Source organism: Coturnix japonica, chromosome 8 (genome assembly GCF_054131305.1).
Source record: "Coturnix japonica strain WE chromosome 8, WE-NBRP24, whole genome shotgun sequence".
Classification (NCBI taxonomy): domain Eukaryota; kingdom Metazoa; phylum Chordata; class Aves; order Galliformes; family Phasianidae; genus Coturnix; species Coturnix japonica.
The window spans coordinates 29,533,690-29,557,192 of NC_140670.1; the positions used below are offsets into that span (position 1 = coordinate 29,533,690).

General features: G+C 48.3%; 1 protein-coding gene across 16 annotated transcripts in view; it reads left to right on the forward strand.

Moving 5' to 3' along the window:
• The window catches only part of TACC2 (transforming acidic coiled-coil containing protein 2), a 98,395-nt gene that overhangs the window by 19,400 nt on the left and 55,492 nt on the right, over positions 1–23,503 (forward strand). For 13 of the 16 annotated variants that reach the window (XM_085555318.1, XM_015867493.3, XM_085555317.1 and 10 more), the window contains 3 exons: positions 43–215; positions 5,532–10,454; positions 22,008–22,133. In XM_085555318.1, coding sequence (XP_085411444.1) covers positions 43–215; positions 5,532–10,454; positions 22,008–22,133 — 5,222 coding nt within the window. The remainder of the gene's footprint in view (positions 1–42; positions 216–5,531; positions 10,455–22,007; positions 22,134–23,503) is intronic. The other 3 variants (XM_085555330.1, XM_085555329.1, XM_085555331.1) reach the window with 1 other exon arrangement.

Below are 23,503 nucleotides of genomic sequence, written 5' to 3' on the forward strand. Positions count from 1 at the left end.
ACCCCAAAAGAGCAGGATCTGAATTGTTCTGTTTCATTCCAGAGTGCTCTGCAAGACTCAGAATTAGGCCAACCGCTGGGTGATGAGCATGGCACAAAGAGGAGCCCCCAGGAAAGCAGCGAGGCAAGAGCTGGAGGTCGAGACATCTCAGATTGTCTTCCTGCTGCTGCACAGCCCAATGGGAGCGAATCTCCTCTGACTGCTGAGCCTGCAAGGTAAGAAATAAAGATTCTACCTGTTAATGTAACCAAAACCCTGCTGATAGTTGGGGTTTGTTTGCCTTTTTTTCCCCTGCTATTCGAAATCTATCATCCTGATGGATGGTGGTGATGATGGCCTTCAGAAAAGCATGACCAGAACAAGGCTACTTGCTTCTTGCCAAAGTGACATTCTCACCTTGCTGTGTAGCTGCAAACAAAGCTCTGGCTGTTGGAGATTCCCTTGGCCTAAACATTCTACACTTCTTACTCACACTGATAAGCTCTCACCCGAGACAGAGGAATGTTGACAAATCTCTTACACAGTCATATTGCTTTGGAGTAAGGCATAACTGTAAACAACTACAGAATGCCATGCTCGGCTCTGTGTAACTCAAAAGCATTAACCCAGCTGGTATTTGTTAGTATCTTTCCTAAACGTCTTCCTTCACTTGATGAAAGCAAGAGATTCACTTTCAATAGATCCACTATAGCAACATAGTCTTCATTGTGAATACAGATGGCAAAAGGCAACGTGATTTGGCAACCCAAAGGGCAAACTTTCTTTGAAGCATGAATACTTGAGCATTTGCGTTTTCTCATGCTACTGAGCTTCTCATCTGCTTTGGTGAAGCCCTTGTCTAATACTGGCTTGATCTTAACATGGGGCTGAATGCTTTCCAGATCATCAGTGCACCTTGGGATAGAATGATGAATACAATGCAGAATGGATAGCTGTAATCTGCTGGTAGATGGGAAGGGCTGCTATGCTGTGGGCAGCTCTTTAAGGGCTTTACCAAACATTCATTTGGATTGGAGATCTCAATGCAGATAGGTGGGCTGCATCTCTTTCAAGTGGACATCACCAGAATGCATCAAGAGACATGCAGGGCTTTGTTTCTTCACATTTCTGCTCCCCTATTTGGTTGTTAAGGTATAAGGAGTTCAGTCATGGTAAATGAGATATGGAGAGTGAGGTCTTGGTTGGGGAGCTTGCTGTGAGTTTTAATACAACAGGGAATGCTCCGTCCTGCTGGGGGAGCTGAGTGACTGGAAGGGCTGGAGCCAGGATCCATCCCTTCCCAGCCCTCGTTTAAGGGTTGGCAATGGAAGCAAGGGGATCATGCTGGAGATCCCTGCAAACCTGAGGCTTTCTCAAGGTGAACAGATTCTTTCCTTTATTTCTGTATCCATGGCTGCTGCATTTGGATGGGTTGTTAGTCTAATTGAAAGCCCAAAGTTGTCCTGCAGGGAAACAGGGCAAAGCCTTCTCTGTGGGTTTCACTGGAGGCACGAGCTCAGAGTCCAGCTGCAAGGTTTGAGAGTAGCGAGCATGAATGGGCAAATAGCAAACATGGAGCTGAGGTGAAACTGGGATGGTTTACATCAGTGTCAGCAGCTCTGAAGGGCTGAGTTAACTGGAGGAGAGAAAGCAATGGGCTGAGTGCAGTGCGTTGGCACAAAGCTGTGCTGTTACTCCTCGATACAGTCAGAACTGCTGTTGGGATGGACAGGGTAAGACAGGCTGCAGGGCTGTGTGTACTTGTATAAATAAATACACAGAAATAGGTATTTCTATACTATTGTGATCCATTTGCACTCTTAAAGAGTATTGCTCACAGAATGGCCTAGCTGGAGTTCTTTAGGGAATCCTTTCAAAGTCTGAATACAAATATGTAGACTTCTAGCTTGGCTGGATCAGCTTTACCCATCAGCATCCAGAAATCATCATTCCTGTGAGATGAGTGTTACGTGGGTGAGTCGCTGAGTTGTTCCAAAGGGATTGGTGGGACTGTTGTTTCCGGAGGCATCAGGGCAGGAGCTCAGGCTGTTTAGCTGTACTCGTGAAGCTGCTGGCACACTCCTGGCTCCCAGAGGCTGCTGAGATCTGGGCTGCCACAACAGACATGAAGACAATGTGCGGAAGCAGCTTTGAAGTTTCAGATTCCAGACTGTGTGTTTCAGCTTTCACTCCCCGGCGCAGCTCTGAGCGCATCTTTTCCACCCTGAGCTGAAGCAATGGGATCCTCTGACCTGCTGTGTTCTGATAGAAGATCTGCTGGTAGGAAACAGCTGTGTGCTTTTATTTTTTTCCCCTTTCCCCAGTCTTCTGTGTGTTTTTCTTCCATCCTCCACAAGTTCTCAGTCTGTTTCCAGCAAGCCTTAAATCCTCATGTTTTGGAATTGAAAATCACCCTATCATTCAGGCTGGAAGAGCCCTATTAGATCCTCAAGGCCAACCCCACCATGCCCTCATCCCTCAGTGCCATATCCCAATGGTTCTATAACACCCCTAGAGATGGTGACCCCCTGCTCCCTGGGCAGCTGTGCCACTGCATCACTGCTTCCTTAGGATACATATTCCCTAATATCCCTTCTGAGTGGCTGTGACTCTACCTAAAACACTTTGTTTGGGTTCATTTCTTAATATCTAGTCACTAGTGCTGCAGGTTGGACAAACAGCCTCATCAGCAATGAATCTGTCAGTGAGATGCTTATTTCACAGTTCTCTGGCACTGTTAGCAAGCCCTGGGCTTTGAGCTGGAGATGTCACCACACCTCACTGCTGGTGCACACATCCAGAGCATCCCAAACTGGAGAAGCGCTGCTTCCTGCAATTGAGAAGGCACACACCCAGCAGCAGTGCAGGGGATGAGCGCTCTCTGAGGATGGACTGGCTGCATTCCCAGCCCTGCTGCTGTGCATGCATCCTGGGGGAGCTGAGCTGTGGCTGTCCACATCCTGCTGGCTTTGAGGCAGGGATGGGGCTGAGCCATGATCCCCTTTCTTCATGTTAGAACCATCTAATTTGGTCATATCCAAAGCACTGCAGGACCTGTCTTTCGTTCCCCATATGGGATGGGGAGGTGAAAGGTGATTGGGGATGGAGGGGGAGGAGAGCGGATGGTTCCCAGGAGGATTATAGATCATTTTCCTGCTTCACTTTTTCCTGCAATTTTAGATGCACAGAGAGGGCGGGTGAATCTGGCCCTTGTTAGCAGCTCTTTGGGGATGATGGATTTCTCATGTGTTTGTTTACAGTGAAAAGTTCACATCGTGTCTTTGCTCTGCCTTTAAAGTGCTGACTTAATTTCTTATTTTTAGTATTGTTTTTTGTAAGGGACTGTGGGAATGATTTCTGTGTTCCTCGTTCATTTTCAATTGCTCAAGGTTCTCTAAGTGAAATCCCCCTGTGCTGTGTGTGTCTGTGTGTGTGAACTCAAGATGTGAGCCCTCATCTCTGGTGTCTTGGGGGAAACAGAACAGGAACCTTTGAGTAGTTGTGGATTTCTCAGCATCCTTTAGGGTATGTACCGCTAAGGAAATGCAGCCAGCTCTGTCCCTGTGAATGTCTCAGTCATTGGCTGTGCTCATGTTGGCCCAGGACAGCTCTAACCAGGCAAAATATATCCTGAAGGTGGAAGAAATAAAACTATGGATATCAAGTGGTAAATCTGCCACGTGCTTCCAAGCAGGCAGCTTCTCAGTAACTTATATAATGCAAATACCTTGGCTGTACAGAGATTAAAGTTACTCTTTGTTGTTGCAACTGGAAGGGTAGCATTCAATGTATTAAGACCCTAAACTTATAAATCCATCAACGTGTGCTTTATAGATTCTGAGACATGGGAAATGTTCTGTTGAATATCTCACATTAAACATACATCTAGGCCTTTATGGCTGCATTGTGTTTTACTTTTTACACATCAAATGCATGCAGCAGTTATTACAGGCATTAATTATTCCTTGCAGAAAGGTTCCTTTTACCCTCAGCTCTGACCAAACTATGAGGATCTCCAGCATTCTTTGACGCTTTCTTGTTTGACTGTTTTAAACAGTTGTTTTAAGCAGTTTTTCCACTCAGATTGCCAGCAAAGGGGGTTGAGAAACCGCAAGAGAAAACACATTTTTGCTGTATTTAAGAAAGGAATAACAAGTTTAGTCACAGCTTGATGCTGCTCACACTGAGCTGTTTGAAAGTGCAGGCTCTATGCAGGTAATTATTGATACTATATTTTCATTTAGGTTGAGTTTCCCTGAGGAGTGAGTTACTTTCAGCCCATGGGGTCATTTCCCTGTGGTGTTATTCCTCTTAGAAACAATGGAAGATAATGGGGTGAGGTGTGAGCTTTGAGGTCATCTATTCCATCCTCCTGCCCTCACGTAGGATCAGCTGTGCTTAAGTCATTCCCAGCAGTGTTTGCCTGATCTTTAGAGTTCCTGCATAGAAAGGTTATAAAGTTCCTGCAAAGAAAGGTTATAAAGAAGTGAAATGTAGTAGCATGTCTTCCCTTTATGGTTCTCAATGTATGGCAGGAGGAGAGACATCAGTTTGGTTGTCAGTCTGGATGTACGTTGTTGGGATTGGAAATGAAAACGTTTGTATTTCTGTGGTAGGGTCATGAATGAGAATTGTTTTCTGATCTGCAGAATGGACATTAAGAGTGTTTCGATCCCAGATTTATTACCATGCTTCCTTAACTCAGCTGCCAGATGGGGTTGCCAGTAGATATAGAACCACAGGTAGGCCATAAGGAGGAGCTGTTGCTGTGGGTCTTGTTTCCTTCCTTCTCCAGCTGTCAGCCTCCTGGAGCTCAGAGGGCTTCTCCTTCTCTAGGAATGGAGCTTGCTTCTGGGTTAGAGAATCCTGACAAGTTAATTAGTAAGAAAACAAGGCAGCAGAATGAACAAGGAACTAGAATGGCAACTGGCTCCTGCTTTTTTCATTCTGTACCCAACTCCATAAATCCATTTGATACCCACATTTCTATTCCCATTTTTACTCTAATCTGTAGCTGAACAGCTATAGCTTGGGGGTATACAGAGCGCCATGAGGTGACCATGCAGGCTGATGGCTCTTCAGTCCTGCTGGTGACAAGCAGCTCTGCTGGCCAGCAGGAGGGAACAGGACAGATGGGCCTTTATCTTCTATTAATGCAATTACAGCAGTCCCTGCGGACTGCATAGCCATTAGCTTCATGTGGAGTAACCTTCTAGAAAGGTGTTTTCCTTACTGATTCTAAGAGATGCTGCTGTTTCCTTTGGTACTTCTGTTGCTCCGTCAGTCTATGAAGGGGAACACCTGCCTGGAATGTGTCATTTGGGAATGGTTTAATTGCATGTCACAGGCACGATAGCTGGTAGGCAAGGGCTGAGGTCATGTAGTGGTGTAATGAGCTGCTGCTATGTGTGTCCGGTGGTGTGTCCTCGCAAGTGGATTGCCAGCTCCACAGTGCATGTCCTGCATGGCTTTGAAATGTCAGTGGCATTAATTGGTTTTGATTCTTTGCTTCTTTTTAATATATGTACAACAAATGTTTCCACTGTTGGCAGCATCAGTGACGAAGGCTTCAATAGCTCCAGCACTGAAGATGTACCCGACCCAAACTCAAGCACGTTGCCTTCCAAGGGGACAGGACAGTGCAATATCAGGCAAGAAGATGGAGGAGATACAGGCTCTGATGCCTTGCAACAAGCTGCAGAAGCAAAGGAGAGATGCCTGCCCCTCTCAGTGCCTGCAGAGGGCAGTTTGGAGGATGTCACAGCAGATCTTGCGACAAGCAGTGATGTGCCACCAGCCTCCAATGAAGCAATGAATGACAAAGAGGAGAGAACAAGGCATGGTGTTTCTGAGGGCAGAGGCCCTAAATGTGACCCAGCTGCACCCGCTGCTCTGAGAATTGGTGAGGATGATCCCATGAAGCCCAGCACTGCTGCAGAGCCTACAGAGGTGCATGTGAAGGAGTTGAGGTCCCTGTGGCAGAGTGAGCAGCTGGGGGACACGGGGCAGCTGCAGGTCAGCACATCCCTGCAGGGTGCAGGAGCAGGGGATTATTTGCCTGCCCAGAAGGCTGAACAGGAGCTGGGATTTTGGGAAGTAGGTCAGGCACAAGCTGTAGTGCAGCAAGGTAGACAGAACACAGATGGTGAAGAGGGTCTGCTAATGAGAAAGGAAACCTTAATCCCAAATTACCCGGCGACAGGAGCAGCTGTAAGTGCTGAGAGTTCCATAGCAAGGCCTGAGACCAGGGAGGTCTGCAGCCTGCAGGTGGGGGCTGTAGTAGGAGAGGATGAGGTAACCCCAGCCCAAAGGCAAGGAGCACCAGCAGCAGCCTGCCCTTTAGTGCCAGAGCTGCCTTTTGACCCCCCAGATCTCCTGGTACCAAAGCTGGAAGAACCTTTGAAGCAATGTGTGTCTGGAAATGACTACCAAGATCCAATGAGAAGTGAAATGCTGGGAACAACCTCTGAGAAAGATGAACCCCTTCCTCAAAGAGAGCTTCAAAAGGAGGATGAGCTTCTTAGTGCTGAGCCTTCATCACTGAAGCAAAGGGAAGAGCAAGAATCAGCTGTCATGACTAAAAGCCAAAAAGGCGAAGCCAGTAGCAATGAAATTGTCAAAGCTGATGTGTCAACAGGGAAGTCTGTGCTCTCTGAAACAGAGAGAGTTACCAGTCCCACCGAGGACTATTCCCTGGAGGGTAACAGATTACTGCTAGAAGATTATGCGTTAAGTGGTTCTTCAAGCAGATCTACAGAGCTGAATCAAAATGGGGCTGAATCAGTGAGCCTAACAGGAGAGCAGAACAAAACACGAGTGGACAGTGGGTTACCTGCAGGGTCAGATGTGGCAGAAAGACAACTGCTGAGCTCCCTTGGCATCAATGAGGATGCAAAAGAAATCGACCTGGGATGCAGCCTTGAAGCACCCAGTCTGTGTGCCAAGGTTCCAGCAGGTGAGCTGAAGGAAGGAGCAGTGGGAAAGCCACTAAATGTAGAGGGGGACTTGGGATCCCCTGAAGGCCACTCACAGTCTGTTGGCTGTGGGGCTGAACAGCAGCTGGGTGGAGAGAAAGCAGCCACCCTGAGTGCCCTGGAGAGCAGGGGCAGCTCTGTGCTGTGCCCGAGGGCACAGTGCCCATTGGGCTGTGCTTGCTGCCATGCTAAGGACACAGCTCCAGGGCAGCCAGGCCGTCATGGGGCTGAGGAGGTTTGTTCAGCTGGTGCACACAGTTCACTGCTCCTCCACCCTGAGAACAATGGCGTTACGCTGAGTGGGCAGGGTGAAGCCTGGGAAAAGGCTCTTGCTGGAGAAGCTGTGTTAGGGATTGACTGCCAAACAGGAGGTCAAGGAGAGCCCGAGAGCAGCAGGAAAGCGGGAGGAAGCATTGAAACATCCACATCAAATCCCGAACTTCAAGGCTTAAGTGAGATGGCAGAGATGGAGGGCTGTGCTGTGGATGACCAGAAACACAAAGACGGGTCTCCAAACTTTCAGCAGCCTTCAGAACTAACGGATCCCAACAGTGCATCAGAAATGCCTCCAGACATGAATAAAGGAGCTCTGCTGGGTCCTGCAGCATTTCAGTGCAGCTCCAGTACGGCAGAAGGAAAGGAGGAGGATGAGAGCAGTGCTGAGATGTTCGCTGCTGCACCCACCCTCCAACACCTGCAAAACATTTCTGGTGTGACCGTGCTTAATTTGCAGGATTGCACTGAGCAAAACAAAACTGATCTCGGGGCAGAGGAAAGCTGCTGCAGTAAGCAGAACTCCAACAAGCCCAAGCAGGGCAATAATTCTTTGATCTCAGCCATTCAGCGTGAGGAAGCACGTCAGAGTGATACGGCTTCTAAAGAATCTGACAAGAACGAAGGGCCAGTCAGCATCTGTGGGATGAAAGGCAGCGCTGGGGAGAGCTGTGCTGTAGATGCTCTTCCAGGAACGCAGGATTCAGCAAGTGCCACTAACATACAGCAGGCTTTGCCCAGCAATCCTGAAATAGAATCTACTGATAGCGCTGGGAGAAACGATCCTCAAATGGCCAGCCCTGGAGTTCAAGGGGAAACGTGGTTGGCGAAAGGCTTGGAAGAGATGGAGGGTGTGAGCACTGCTGGGGGCCTCACCCAGAGGTGTGGGATCACAGAGATGAGTGTGGAGGATGATGCTGGTGTTGAAGAAATGAGCAACATGGAAAGTGCCAAAGGTCTGAGGGCAGGAGGGCGTCCTGCACTGCCTCAGGCACACGGGGAAGTGATTCCTGCTTGTGAGTCCCATAAATCCAGCTGCATGCAACAGGCATCAGAGGAGCCTGGTTTGCATCAAGCCAATTTTACAGCCCCCTCTGCATTGACCTCTGCATTCCATCATCTCAGCCAGCAAGCTGGAAGCAACACTGAAAGTGATACTGAGGGGGGATCACTAAATAACAAGCTGGAAGCTATAGAGTGCCACAACATCCAAAGTAATACTCACAGACAGATTGCTGCAGGTCCTCAGGTGTCCATGCACTCACCTGGAGTAGGCACAGGGAAAGCAGCAAAGGCAGAAAACGGCTCTGTAGGGGATGTGGGTGGGGACGGAGGAGGGGTTCGAGGGCAGGGAGTTCAAAGTGATGGAGACACAGAGACTTTAAATGTGGGGCAGAGCGCTGGAAACTTATCACAGTTTAACTCTGAGAAGCTGAAGAAAGAGCTATCTGCAATTAAATGCAAAGAAACAAAAGGTGATGTAAACTTCAAAGAGCAGCAGAGTGACAGCTCGGCAGAGCTGCTGCTCGAAGCCCCTGCTCTGGAAGGGAGGCTGCTGAGCCTTTCATCTGCTGGTAAACAGGGAAGCTGTAATGAGGAAATTGCAACCCGTATCTGTGCAGATGACAAGTACGGTGAGATCTTAGAGAAAGCTGGGAATGCAGAGCTAGGGGAAGGGGTTTTAAAGGAGAATAAGAACAGAAGGAGGGCAGAGAGCGATGCTTGCAAGCAGCCTGCAGAGAGCCCTGCAAAGGAGCATGAGGCCGTGCCGTGTCTCTCGCTGGGCTCCAGCCTGCCGGACTTCAGGGAGCACATCAGCCAGATATTCAGGCAATCAGTCCGCAGCACCCTGAGCGCTGAGTTACCACAGCTGCCAGCAGAAAGCCATGCAGGCTGCATGCAGAGCCCAGCAGCCAAGGGCACACTACTGTGTGGTGCTGGGAACTTGGGATCAGCTGAGGTGGGCATGGGGTCCAAGAGCTCCTTGCAGGCAGGAGGATCTGAGCTGCCTTTAGCCCTGTGTGCAGCTCCTGGATCTCTGCAGCAGGACACAGCGGCAGGGCTGCAAGCAGAGGGAGGCAGGCAGCCTGGTCTGGGCTGCTCAGAGAGCTCTGCACATGCTGCGTGTGTGCTGGAGAACCTCCAAAAGGCAAATGCTGAGTGTCCAGAAAGTAGTGGGATGGAAGGAGAGGCAGGGCTGTGTGCTGGAGGTGTGCAGCCTGTGTCGCTAATGGGCTTAGAGGAGAAGAAGCACGAACTGACTGCATCTGATGGAGCAGCAGCTGAGAACTTCCATTTGGAGGAGAAGCAAGAGCCGAGCACAGCCAGCATCCCAACAGAGGAAGACTCAGAGGATGCTGCTCCTACAGAGAGCTCAATGACGGAGTGCAGCACAGAGCTGCCTGAGGATGGTGTGAGCTGTCACAGTGAGCAGTGCCCAGGTCCTGAGCCAGGAGAAGAGAATGGGTGCAGCGATCTGGATGCTGCTACGAGCATCTCTGATGTGGCAACTTCAGCTCCCATCCCAGGAGGGTCTTACAGCTGTGAAAAACTACCAGACAATGTTAGCATGTCACCTGGGGAAATTCAGGAGCCGGGAACCCACAGCAATTTTACGCATAACATTGAGGTACAGAGTGACACACAGGTGATGCTGGATGATCAAGGAAACAAGGAATGCATGGGAACATCAGAAGGTCCACAACAAGAGGAGAGAGGAGCTGTACGTGAGTTAATGGATTACTTAAAAAATGAAGGCAGCCAGGATGGCTGCATGCACACCGACTCCCAAGTAGGATCCAGCGACGTGATGGAGGGGGATGTACAGGAGAGCAGTGACACACTGCTGAGCTCAGCAGAGACAGGCACCGGGAAACCTGGAGCCATTCCTGAGATGGGCACTGAAAGAGCTGGGGACAACTCTGAGACAGGCATAGCATGGATGCTGGTCACTGCTGAAGGCGGCTCGGTGTTAAGCAGCAGTACTGGGGAGCAGGAGGCAGAGCTGCATGGAGACTGCTCCCCAGCCACTGCCGGGATGGAGCAGGGAGAGCACTCCCCATGCGCAGGCTTTGGTGCTGACATCCATCTGAGTGGGACAGACCTGGGGCATGAAGGCTCGCTGCAGGACACCCAAAGGATGCTGTCCCCGCTTGCATTCCTGGAGCCTGAGACGCCGGACCTCGGTACACTCCAAGATGTGGCTGTGGCAGGGCTGCTCACTGACAGGTATTGTCTTTAAATCACTGCATGATATGGTTGTCAGTTCCCTGGGGCTCAATAGGGACAAATGTCACTTGCTGTGCTCTGAGATTCCAACTGAATCCCTCTATATGTGGACTCAGTGGAAGAAAACTGCAGTCGTATGTAAGGTCTGGGTGTGATGGGTGTCCCATAGCCTGAGGAGGGCCCTTCCCATTGTCCCACTGCTGCCCCAGTTCCCTGCCCTCATCTGCATGGCTGTGTTTGTGCTTCTTGGCACTCACATCTCATAGCCTAAAGCAAGGCAGCAAACAGTGCTTCTCAGCCTGAAGTGAGCAGGCTTTTGCCTGAGTTTTGGTGACCCAGTTACATGAGACCTGCAGCACTTAAAAACAAACCCGAGTACAACCCAATTACTCGCAGTTAGCTGTCAGGCCACCCTCTCATCCTGCTGTGTGCTGGAATTGCACTGACAGTAGCTTTGATCACTGCATTATTCAGTGTTTCTAATGATATAGAGTTGCTTCAGATACGAGTTCTTAGCTGGGACTTGTGGAGCGCTGTGGAAATGTAACCACCTCCAACCTACAGCTTCTTGCCCACAGAGGTGGTGGTGCCCATCCCTGCAGACCCCAACATGGGGCAATGAGCAGCTGATGGGGCTGTGGGTGACCCTGTGTATTGCAGGGGGGGTGTTGGACCAGATGGCCATTAAAGGGCCTTTCCAACTCAAACAGTTCTATGAAAACACAGGGGGGTGGTTTGTCTTGTGAGCCAGGGGTGCACACGGAATAGGATCTGGGTTTACAAGCTAAATGTGTGTTAAAAGAACGTCCCCAATGCTGGAAGCCTGAGCTATGTGACTTTCTCTTTAGGCTCTGCCTGTAAAGTGACAATGACATTAGAAGCAAGTATTTCCCTCCGGTTCCTTTCCTCTCTTTGCATTTCCCTTTATGTGATGGAAAGCTTCCCAACCCTGTAGTATTGATGTTACCCAACTGCTTGCTGGCACGGCTGGGTTCAGGAGCCTTAAGGGGCTGATACATGCATGTGCCTAAGCATGCGCCTTCCATCAGGGTGGGTGCCGTACTTTAAACAAATACCTGTGGCAGGCAGGGTGGGGATCTGGAAACAGCTGCTGGCAATTCATGGAGTGGTTGCTTCATACTTGTGTAAGCTCCAGGAATGCGTCATCACCTGTTCCTGCAGTGGGAGGGTCAGTGCCAGCAGCAGCTGCTGCTCTGGGACTATGGCTGTGAGTGGGGCCATGTGGGACACAAGACGTGCTGCAGCTCCTGCTGTGGGGGTTCACAGGTGGAGTGGAAGCTCTGCTCCTGGTCAGGCTCGGCTCTAACTGGAATATGTGTTTATAGTAATACAGGTGAGAAGCAGAATGCGCTGGTTCAGCTGAGCTCGATGTGCTGACTGCTCTGCTTTGACTCTGAACTCAAAGCTGGTTTGGAAGAGTTGCATTTAAATCATGCTCTCTAGGCACAGAGCTTCTAGTCTCAGAGTTTCCAGACATTTATTGCCCTCTGATCGTTGAAGAGGATGTACTACTGTAGTCATGCAAAAAAGGAGTGTGTTGCTAACAGCTGAATGCAGGGATTTGGGCCTGATGGAAGAAAACTGGCGAGTTCAATAGGTACGAAAGGAATGTGCGCTCCTTAGTAAACAACGACTTGGTCGTTTTTGCCTGTGTAACAAATATAGCATTAAATATTTTAACAGTCTTGTTGGATGAGAGAAGAGGAATGTAGAGCTGCTTTCCAGATCAATCAAGTGAGTTCTCAGCACTAATGCTTTGTGCCATTAGCATCTGAACACAAGATCTCGGAGTTGAGACCTGCTCTCCAAACAGTGATGACTTATCCTTCCTTTTCGTTCCTTTCCTTCCCTTCTTCCTTTACTTTTTAGCTTTAAAATGAGCTTAGCTGTGCAGCACCTCCTGGTCACAAAACAAAGGGGGAAATAGCTGTGCATTTACACATGAATAAAATACCCAATGTTAGTAAGACAGTTCCTCTCTCCCTCTCTCCTGCCCTTCTTCTTGGCCTATTTGCATCTGAATCCTGTATTTCTTCCCACCTCACTGTCATCCTCAACAGTGATGCATGCACAGTGCTCTGCCTGCAGCCCTTGGCTGGCTCAATGGGCTTTCTAAGGAACTCAAGGGAGTTTTGCCACCTACTCTAGCAGGTGCTGCTGACCTCGTGGGGCGCAGCTTTAGGCAATGGGAAAGGTGAAGTATTTACAGGATGGTGATTTGACGGTGTGCCCAGTTGGACTCAGAGCACCTTTCAGTGGAAAAGGACTGCGATACCCAGCTGTTGCTTTGAGGTTTAATTAGTGTGCATGTCTCTGCTGAGCTACAGCAGTAAAACCATCTCTGGCCCTGCCAAACTGCAGGCACTTGTTATTGCATTGGAAACCTTCCGTAACAGTGAGAACCTTTTGTCACACGTTTGTAAGGTAAGTACTGACATGTGTAACAGATGAGCTGTCCTTTTTCAAACATCCTTCAGTGCTTCTTAAGAAATGAAACGTATTCAATCATGTACAGGCATTTGCTCAACCAATCTAGCGAGGATGCTGTGATACTTTGCCCAATGTCTGCACAGGCAGCTTGGCATCCACTTTTGCCTTCTTTTCTTATTAAGTTAAGAATTACCTCTGGATTACCTTTAATTTTCTGATTAATCTTTCCCCAGATGTATTTTCCAACCCTGCTTCTTCTAAGTGAGCCATTTTCCCAAACATTGTGTTTCTATCTCTTACACATCCCCACATTTTCTGTATTTCAACTCTTATCTTCTGGCTTCTTGCAGAATTGGGTGCCATGGAGCGAGTCCTGCTGTCCCTGTTCCTAATAGAATATGCAAAGTAGGATTAGTTCCAGCTTTGAACCCTGCGGAGGGCAGCTCTGAAAACAGCAATTACAGACACAGGCATATTCTCCATGACTTGGCTGTGGCTTCCTTCCAGGTTTTCTGCATCTTGGCATGCTTGCACAGCACTACTGCTTCCCAGCAAAGGCTCCTCTGGAGCTGCCTGAAGAGACAAAACCCCAGCACTTTTCTCATCCTTTATGCTTTTCCTCCATCTTTTTATTTTTTCCTTACTTAAACTCTGCATATCTTGAGAGCTCCTGTAGTTAAAAAGCTTTCTGAACAGCAAAAGGCCATGTATATAAAGTGTTGAGACCTTTCCAGAATGAATGAGGCAATCAGCCATGTGCAGGCTCTGTTTCCAAAGCTGAATGGCCCCTGCAGTCAGTTGTCTGTTGTGTAGCAAGGATAATGAAGTTGGCTTTAGATTATGTTTGCTTTAATATCACCACACCTGTATGTAGTGTCAGCTCGTAACAGCAGTTAAAAATGTGAGGATTGGTGAGTGGTGTGCATGGAGAACATGACCTTTCTTGTGTGTCTGCTTGCACTATGCTCATCTGCACACACCTCAACCAGTGGCCTATAGGTTAATTCTTAAACTAGAGTTCATTTGGCCTTTGGGAAACTCTCCTTTTTGAGTGGCAGGAAGTGTAGAAACTTTAATTGCTCCATTTTCTCAGCTGCTGGGTGGCACATTGGGTGTGTTGTTGGTGGTCTGTGGCACATTGGGTGTGTCATCCTGAGGTTCTGGGTGGCACATTGGGTGTGTTGTACTTGGTGAGAGTGGGACACTGAGTGCACTGCCCTAAGATGCTGGGCAGCACATTGAGTGTGTTGTCCTGAAATGCTGGGTAGCACGTGGCACAGAGGGCACTGTGTCCTTGTTGGCTGGGCATGTTGTCCTGGTCCAGCCCTGGTGTGATGTTTGGATCTGTTCTTAGTGACTTGGCAGCGATGCTTCCATTTAAACCTTGTCCATTTGTTTCCTTCCCCTCTTGGTGAATCCTTCCAGACAGCTGTGTGCAAAGAGGCAAAAGCTGCAGTCTGCCCTTAAAGCCACTAAATTTAGGGCCAAATCTCTGTTCCAGTGCAAAGAATTTGGCTCTGAGCCTTGGACTCAGCTGCTGTGCGGTCACTCCTCACCCAGACCCCCTACAAGTGGTGATCCTACTTTGCTGAAGTAACAGGGACGTCAGTTGTTTTGCTTTATAAACCTGAAACGAGGGGAGGAGGTGAGATGCATTCAAGCAGGATTTAAGCAATCTGCTGGCCTGCACTCAGCGCTGTTTCCCAACCTCAGACCTGGCCTCTGTGTGTATACGATGCTCTGACAAACAGAGCACTTGCTTCACAGGACTGAAACCCATCAGGCCGCTCTCTTTTATTCTTTCAGCGTGTTGTTTTTTCATAGCTCCTCTGGCTGGTGAAACACAAGCACTGTAATCAATACACAGCTTTTTTTTTTAAAGGCACTCAAGGGCTTATGTAAAATCTTTGGAATTTGTTAGCATGATAACATTGTTATGCTCTCTTAGCTGATAGAAATATCAGCCAGCTAAGAATAACTGCAGCAGGCACAGAGACCATGGATCCATTTTCTGGAATGAGAATAAAAATTACACGAGTGTTTCTCTGTTTCTAACAACTAAGGAAAACAATAAGTAAAAACCTTAAACCCCTTCATAGCAGTGCCATTAAATGAGTCAAAATACAGTGTCTGCTTCTGCTCAATACTTGACAATCTCCGAGTTTCTTTTGACTGTTGTGATGGGTTGCAGTGAGAGAAGCTGTGACGCTTTGAGGGCTTGTTATAGAATCAGCTTAGCTCGAAAATGTCCCAAACCTTGGTTTCCTATCAGTCAGCAATTAAAGATTTGACTTTCCATTGTTTTCAAAGCAGAGGCTTAAGGTGAATGTCTGCACTCCAAAGGGACGGCCAACTCAAAGCCTTGCCAATAAGAACTGCTGGCAGTTGCACGGCCTCATTTTTCAACCACTACAAATGATGGTGTGAGCAATTTGTATGTGGAAACATAAATATCAGGTGCTTGTTACAGAAGCAGCTTGGATATTTAAGCCGAGCGGGGCTATGGCTAATTGATGCTGTGGTTTTGCAGAGTGCACGGCTATGAATTCCAGTCCGGGAAGCACAGAAGAAAAACTAATTTTAAACAAATTTCAGTGTATTTTTATGGTTTCCCTTCATGCAAATGGCCTTGGAATTGGGCACTAGGTTGTCACAAAGAGCAATTGAGGATTCTTCCCAATGCTGTCACAGCCACTTTGCTCAGAACAAGCCTATACGTCTTAGCCTTGTGTGTTTATCACAAATACTGCAGCGTTTGGTTTTCCTTGTTGACTGGTGATAACCTTAACTTCAGTTTAAAGAGGGGTTGGAGGGTGAAGAACAAAGCATCCTGTCACTGTGCTTAGTGGGAGAGACCCCTCAGTCTGATGTGAGTTCACCCTGTCTGCATTCTCAAAACTAGAAGGCGAGTTCAAAAGGAAATATGAAGTTCTTATATTTATTTAGCATAGCAGTCTTCATTTCAAGCCAATTTCATGGGAATTCATGGAGGTTGTGGGATTTTTTTTTGTTTGCTCAGGGTTTGGTTTGGTTTTTGAGGGCTTATTCATTTCCCCCATCCTGTCATGCTTTGGTTTGGCAAAAAAGATGGTTGATGGGAAAAGCCCTTGGGTTGAATTTGTAGAGGTGGGGCAGAGCAGGGCATGGCCTCCAGCTGTGTTCCACCCCCCCAGTGCTGGCTTACAGGCTGTAGGGGAAAGGGTTTGGGTACAGCCAGAGGTGGATGAACAAGCAGGGACAGCACGTTATTGGAGTGGAAGGACTATTCCATTCCAAAGAAAAGCTCGGTTTGGTTGTGTGAGCAGGAATTCAGCTACTCTGTGTCCGCAGCTCCGTGCCAGACTGAAGTGCTGCTCACAAAGCAAACGAAGGTTTGTTTTAACAACGCTCCTTCTCTCCAGGGTCTCCCTCCCCTGAAGGCTGCTGTACCTGCAGAAGCTATTTGCACAATGGTTTCCAGATGACAACAGTTTAGTTCCCCCTCAAATGAGATGGCAGCTGGATGCTTGTACCTGGATCAGAAATCACAGCAACTTTTTACCATGGCTGATTTCCTGCAGCCAGGGAGGCAGAGCTGCTCACCCCAGAGCTTAACTCTCAGCTTGATCCCAATCCTTGCTGTTGGAGTGGGTGCTCTTGGCTCCAGGAGCAACCCATAGCTCGTTGTTCCCTGTGTGTTGTTATCACCCAATGCCCCACACCTCCCATTGCAAGCAATGGGGGCATTCTGCAGGTTGATGTATTCTCATCCAGTTCAGCATCAGTTTTAGTCTCTGGGGTTAACTGGGCCTAGTGCGTTTCCTACACAGGTGGGAGCTGTTCAGAGCAGCAGGGAGCCCATTTAGGGCCAACCCCCACCACCTGCTGCTGGACACAGGTGGAAGGAGTGTGAGTTTTGCCTTTTTCCACCTGAAGCTCAGCTCTGCATTTGCCCTCTGAGGGGCCCAACTCCTGTCATTATCATACCCGACATTAACAGGAGCAGCACAGCCCTTTGAGATCCACCCTGAGCTCTGCAGAGGAAGAGATGTCGGACTGATCACCCCCCAGAATTCAGCCTCTGTGGCTCCAGCATTAGATCTAGTCTGGTAAGCAATGAACCTATCAGCTGGCTCGCTGTGGGATAACAGCTATTATAGACATGCAGTCTGTAGTTATTGTGTGATGGGTTATAAGCATGATAATGATCTCCCTGGGTAGACACGAAATGAATTCTCTGGGTGCATGTCCCTTGTGCATGCACTGGGGTTCCAGAGCGGCGCATCTCAATGCAAACCTTTAATTACTGACAAAGCTGGTCTTTTGTGTAGCCATAAACCCAGAGGAGACCAAAGAGATTCTTAAGGGCATCCAGCTAATTAAATCTGCTCCATTTTCATATGGGCGAAATGGTGCAAATTTAGGAGGTGGGATTTTGTAGGATCATAGAATGACTTGAGTTGAAAGGGACCTTAAGGATCATTCGGTTCCAACCCCATGGAAGAACTGGAGGAGGAATAAAGAGGTTCCATTCATGTCCCTACTTACAGCTCTAGCTGATATAGAAGTTATTAAAGTTTCAGGATGCCCGAGAAAAGTTGTAATAAGTTGCCTTTAATCCACCACTTGAGCAGAGGGCTGGGAATAGCTTCTAAAAGCCACCCTGAAGAGTGAGCAAGAACCGGTCTGAACTCCATCCGTGAAGCCGGGGCTGCTGGGTTCCTTTCTTTTTTTTTAAGGAAACACCCATTATCGCAGTCTTTGTGCCTTACACACGTTACAGCCCAACCTGCCCGCAGCTCTCCCCGAGCCGATCCGGCTGCGGGAACCTCCTGGGAGGAGCCAGCCATGCCGGCCGGCCCCGCTGCCTCCGCGCTCGGCCCTTTGTGCTCCCGCAGCCCCGGGCGGAGGGGCCGCGGGGGCGATGCGGGGCCGCCTCCCGGCGCTGGGTTCGCTCTGCGGCTGCCCGGGGCCGGCAGTGAGCGCAGGGCGGCGCCGGGGGAGCCGGCGGGGAACCGGGCGGAGCGGGGCCGGAGCGCGGCCGTGTCCGCAGCTGGGGGTGACGGAGAACGGCGGAGGTGGTGCGGGAATCCCGGCCGCGGTAAGCAACCCCTCCTGGCTTGTTGGGGGGGGGGAACTTTGAAAGATTTAAATCTTTAAAAGCTTCAATCTCTTAAGAGTACACGTCTCTCTATTTTTCCGTTCTTCTGTCATCCTTTCCACAACTTTCCGAGAAGCAAAAAGAGCGCAGCGCTCTCCCAAAGCCCCGAGCCCGTGTGCGAGACCCCGCTGTGCCTGGGGCGGCTCCAGGGCTGCGGGTTCGAGTCGGGCGGCTGTCAGTGTCACGGGAATGTGTGGGTCCGTCCCGCGTGGGTCGGGGTTGTGCTTATGAGAGGTATAAGACCCGTCTCTGAGTTGGTGAGGGAAGTGCTGTGAGGCGTTTGGGGTTATTTGGCTCTTATAACCTACAGTATTCATGGGTTTGGTGCAGTAAAGTGCTGTAACTTCCATGGTTTAATGGGACTGGAGTCTGCTAGAGCGCCTAGAAAAACAAAATGTTTTTTCCGTGTAGTGGTTATGACTAATTGTGTCAATGAGGAAGACGGCTGCCTAGGTTACAGAAAACTTGCAAGCAAGGAGGGCTGGCTGAGGGAAGAAGTCCAGGCCCTCAGGTGATGTGTGAGCAGAAATCACCCTGCCAAGATAACGTCACCCTGCCAAGATAACAACTCCACGTCCCGTCAGCAATTCCACCAGCGCTGCCAGGACAGCCCTGCTTCCCCCAGTGCTCCGTCCTGTCCCAGCAGCCTGGCAGCACTGCCACCCCCCCAGGCAGGTACAGGAGCTCCCCTGGGGATGGCTAAGCCCTGCAATGAGGTGAGATACTGCTGCTGGGAGGTACTGGTGCAGCCGGTTCCTGTTGCTCAGCCGTGGTGATGCCAGCTCCCAGGTGGGACAGGAACAGCTGAGCCACACTGCATTGGGCATGCAGCATCTGGAGCCACTCTGATCATTACCCGACCCAGAGCATAGAAGCGCTGCTGTGCACTGAGTATAAAAATTGCTTGTTTAATTGCCCTGTGGCACCTCGTCTCCTGGTTATATCACTGCACAGCACCTGGCAGAGGGTGACTCTACTTGAAATTCTACAGTCTAAGTGGAGGATGCTCTTTTGAAGTGTAAGAAATTGGGGTGGTTTTTCCAAAATCGTGTATTGGAAAGAATAAGTGGGTCTTTGTTGGGTTTACAGGAGGCACTGTATTGCTCTACACTTCAGCTCCTGGCTGGGCCCTTTGTTTACCTGCTCTCACTCACGTGTGGCAGCCTGCAAAGCATCCATTGACCCTGCAGACACTGCTGGCCCTTGTGAAGCTGTTGCTGGTGGTTGGACTTACCCTGTGGGGGGGCATTATCCGGTTGTGTGACCCACAGAGGTCATTAGGGAACACAACTGGGCTTTATGGTTCAGTTTTAGCATCGTATTCCTAAAATCCTGATAATGTTGGAGCTGTGTTATCTCAGAAGTGCTGCTGGGGTGGAAAGAGCAATGGGTTGTTTGGATTTAATCCCGTGCTGGCAGTCTGTGCAATACTCCTAAGCTGTTTCCCATGCAAGATTAGTTTCTCTTTTATATCGGTGAGGTTGATTTTTAATTTAAGAAGTAGCTTCTTACTTCCTAATCTGCTAAATCTATCAACAGGAGTTCCAGTAATCATGAAAACACTTTAAAAGAACAGAAATGCTAAAGGTGCATGGCGTTATTGTGGCACTTCCTTGGAGTTTTTCAATGTGAGGTTCACTTCACTGAGTGTATTAATTATAGGGGATGAACTGCAAAATAAAGTAAGAGAAGGTAAAAATCAATTAATAAACTGAGAAAAATGATAAGGAAACTGAAATATGGAGCCATGAGGATGCTGAGAGCAGCCCCTTCCTTAGGGTGCTTCATGTGCTTTTCCAGAGATTTCTGGAGTAGGAGCAGGACCTATAAATCTTCCTGTTATCTCATTAAAAGCAACCAAATGTCTGGGGCTGGGAGATAGCGGGGCTTGAAATACTTATTGGTTTCCCTTGCAGTAAACTTGGAGCTGTCGTTGTTGACTGTTCAAAGGGAGTCACATCCAGCTCTCCTGATTGGAAAAACATGGATGGGGAGAAAATGCCAAGACCTGCAACTGCCTTCTGTCTCCAGCACCACTGTCAGAAAGTTTTAAAGCCTCAGTTGAGGCTGGAGCTTAAAGGTTTGCCTCCCTGCTGTCAGTAGGTGAGCTGTCAGGGCTGGCTGTACTGCCTGTGTCTGCGACCTGGAGCAGAACCTGTTGCTTCACCTCCACGTGTGTGTAAGGCTTTGCTTTTTTACATATTTAAAGTACACTGCCCGCCTTGTTCCAAAAGCTTCTTACATAAACAGAGGCCAGACCTCAAATGTTTAAGCAGAAGAAATTATATAGGCTTATGTGGTTATTTCTCATTCATTCCTTGGCATTTAATGCATGTGAGTGGTATGGGGTCAAGCTTTGACCAATGCTTGCTGTTTACATCTTAACAGTAATTTGAAAAAGATCTTTTTGACAATAAATAGAGTCTTTAGAGCTGGAACTCCAATGGATACTCAGTGGTCAGCATCGTTCTTGTGTGCAGCTTGGAACAGGCCGAGCCCCGCGCTGTCAGGGCTGAATTCAGCTGCAGCTGTTAGTAAGCAACTGCTTGTTAAACTGTGAAGTATTTTCCTTTAAGAAGTATTTCAGTCACGCTTGTCATAAGTCGAGTTTGGAAATCATTTTTCAGTAGTTGGGCATCGGAATGGAAAAAGCTGGCGGTGTTTTGGCAGGGCTGGGCTGCTGAAGGACTCTGTGGGCCTTGAGGCCTTGGTGCGGGGACAGGCCCAGCAGTGCCGGTAGTGGAACCTGTTGGAGCAGCTTTGGGCTGGCTTTGTGGTGTGTCAGCTCTGAGCAGCCTGGCCTGCACTATCCCCTTCCCGATCCCTGGCTGGGTTTTGAGTTATAAACCCTAGTTTGTCATGTAGTCGGCATGAGTGGCTGAGGTCAAATGCTTCTGACTGGGTTTGGGCACTGAGCTGTGACTGTCATGGTCACCTGTGGTAACAGTGGCATACAAAGGGTCATAAATGTAAAAAGCCAAGCAGAAAGCTGGCTTGACAAATCACTTTTCCCAGATGGATGTGCTACCTCACAGAATTCTTTAGATAAAATATGTGAAATGTGAGTATGCTCAGATGGCAGTCTGTAGTCATTACCGGGATAACACTGACGTTATTACGGTGCACTTTAACTCCAGGATGATGTTGATGTTATTATAGTGCACTTTAACTCCTTCCTATGTTCTTTGAACTACAGTACGGAATTATACAGAACTGCTGGGTTTGCAGTTAGATAAGGGAGTAATCGTCCCATGCTAAAGCTGTTGTGTGATATAGTTTTATTTTTGAGCTGAGATTCCAAGTACTAAGGAACAGCTTGATACAGGTTTATACACCCCTGTTGAAATCCATCTGTGTGCAGTGCTGGCTGTGTACATACAGGGATGTATTCACATGGTAGGACTGGGAATGATATGGGCAGGATAGAGCTGAGAAAAGTGGCACCCGAGAGCCACTCGGGAGAACCCACAGGTGTGAAATTGCAGCCCCGACTGGAGGTCACGTTTTGTGCTCTAGAGAAAACTAGGGACTGTTGTGAGCAATAGGGAAATGTGATACATCCAGGGCTTTGATCTGTGGGTGATCACAGGGGGGAAAGTCAGGTTGAAATAGGTAACAAAAACACTGCTTTCAGGAGGTTCCTGTGTTAGTAGCTTGTTTTCTCACTTGCTTTTAAAAATCAGAATCACAATTGGTTTAATTTGCTGCTGGATTGTATTATCTCATCATTGCCCCTGCAGTTGTAACACGGTCAAAATTCCAGTGACTTCAGTCTTGTGGGAACAATAAAGCTGTATACAACAGCAACTTATATTAAAAATACCAACTTTCCCTGCATTCCCCAATACACGAGTCAGCACATGCAGGCCGTACAGCAAGGGCTTCAGCCAGTCAAGTGACAATAACGCTGCCATAATTCAGATCTTTAAGGCTGCCTTTTTCCATGTCTTTTCTCTCCACAGCCCTCCTGGGCCAGGTGATGATATACAGTTGGCTTCTGCCCTTGGTCCTCCTGAACAACCCCAAACTGTTTCTACGGCTTATGGAAATGTTGAGCCCACGGATGCTGCTGAGCTGACTGCAGCAAGGTATGGTGAGAGCATTATGGTGGGGTGCTGGGAAGGGGGGAGGTGGGAAGGTGAGGAGGGCAACAGAGCTCAGTAATAGCTGAGAAATTGCAGTGTCTCTTGTTGGACGGATATATGTCTGCTATGGCCACTTGCTGAGGGTTTCGCTGGATCTGTAGCTGGTGGAATGTTGTATATTTACTGAGACTTAAATTGCTCAAATAAAACCTTCAAAAGGAGATGTCGTTACGTCATTTAGCTTTCTCCAGGAGTGAATCATTTAGGAGCAGAGGGTTGGACTATGTGAAGGTTCAGTACAGACCTTTATTATTTTTCAATGCTTGTACTGTTTTTTCTTAGTTTGTTTCTTGGAGGGAATTAGAATACAGGGTAACTGATCCTTCAGAGCTTTCTGACTCCAGAGAAGTTCCTTAACAGCAGGATGCTGATGATCAAACACTCAATTATCTCATTTCTGTTGGACACGGAGCTTTTTGTCTGCTTTTATTTGAGAAGGAAGTCTGTTGCTTTGTTGTGCTGGTGGCAGTTGGGTTGTCAAGATCTTTGAGCATATGAAGTTGCCTTACCTGCCAACAGCCTTGTAGGGTGTGTTTAACCTTCAGTCACCGTGAATTCAGAGTGTAAACATGTATGGTGTATTTAAGCTAGCATTAAACTGGTTAGCTAAAGTAGTAGTAATACACAATCAAAGGCAGAAAGAATCCTGTGGGGTTTGCACAATCCACCTTAAAAGCTGGGTAACCTTGGCGTGGAGCTGTTGCTCATATTCCACCTGTCCCCAAGCTAGTTAGACTGCTAATGCTGAGTGAGAAACAAACTTCTTCCTGCAACTAAGGTAGAGCAAAAGGATCTAGAGAAGCTTGCATGGGAAGCTCATGGTGTGGATTTCTTCCAGTTCTTGTAAGTTTTTACTTGAACAGGTGTGCTTCCTTGTATTTAATACATTTATTTGGATTAATTTTGTTCCAGAGATTTTGTTTTTCATCTGACATAACAGCAAACAGGATAGAAAAGACTGAGCAGCAACTGAGGTGGATCTATGAGATACTGAGTGCAGAGGAGTGAAACCAAACAGAAAACCAAACCTACCACCCAAAGTACCAGGAAGATTTACATAAGGTCTCTTTGAATACAGTCTGAATTACAATACTCTGTTGCTCCTGAGGAGATAGTTCGCCATTTGTAGGCAAAAAGGCATATGTCACCTTAGGAAACATCTTAGAATGTTTCTCAATGCTTTGCTGGCTCCTGTTAGTGCAGGTGGGGTGCACCTGCAGAAGTGTTTCTCCTATGTCTGGTGCTAAAATGCAGCAGCTCACACGTGGTCCCACCTGCAGATGCAGCTGGTAGGCAGGTTGGGTTCATCTCAT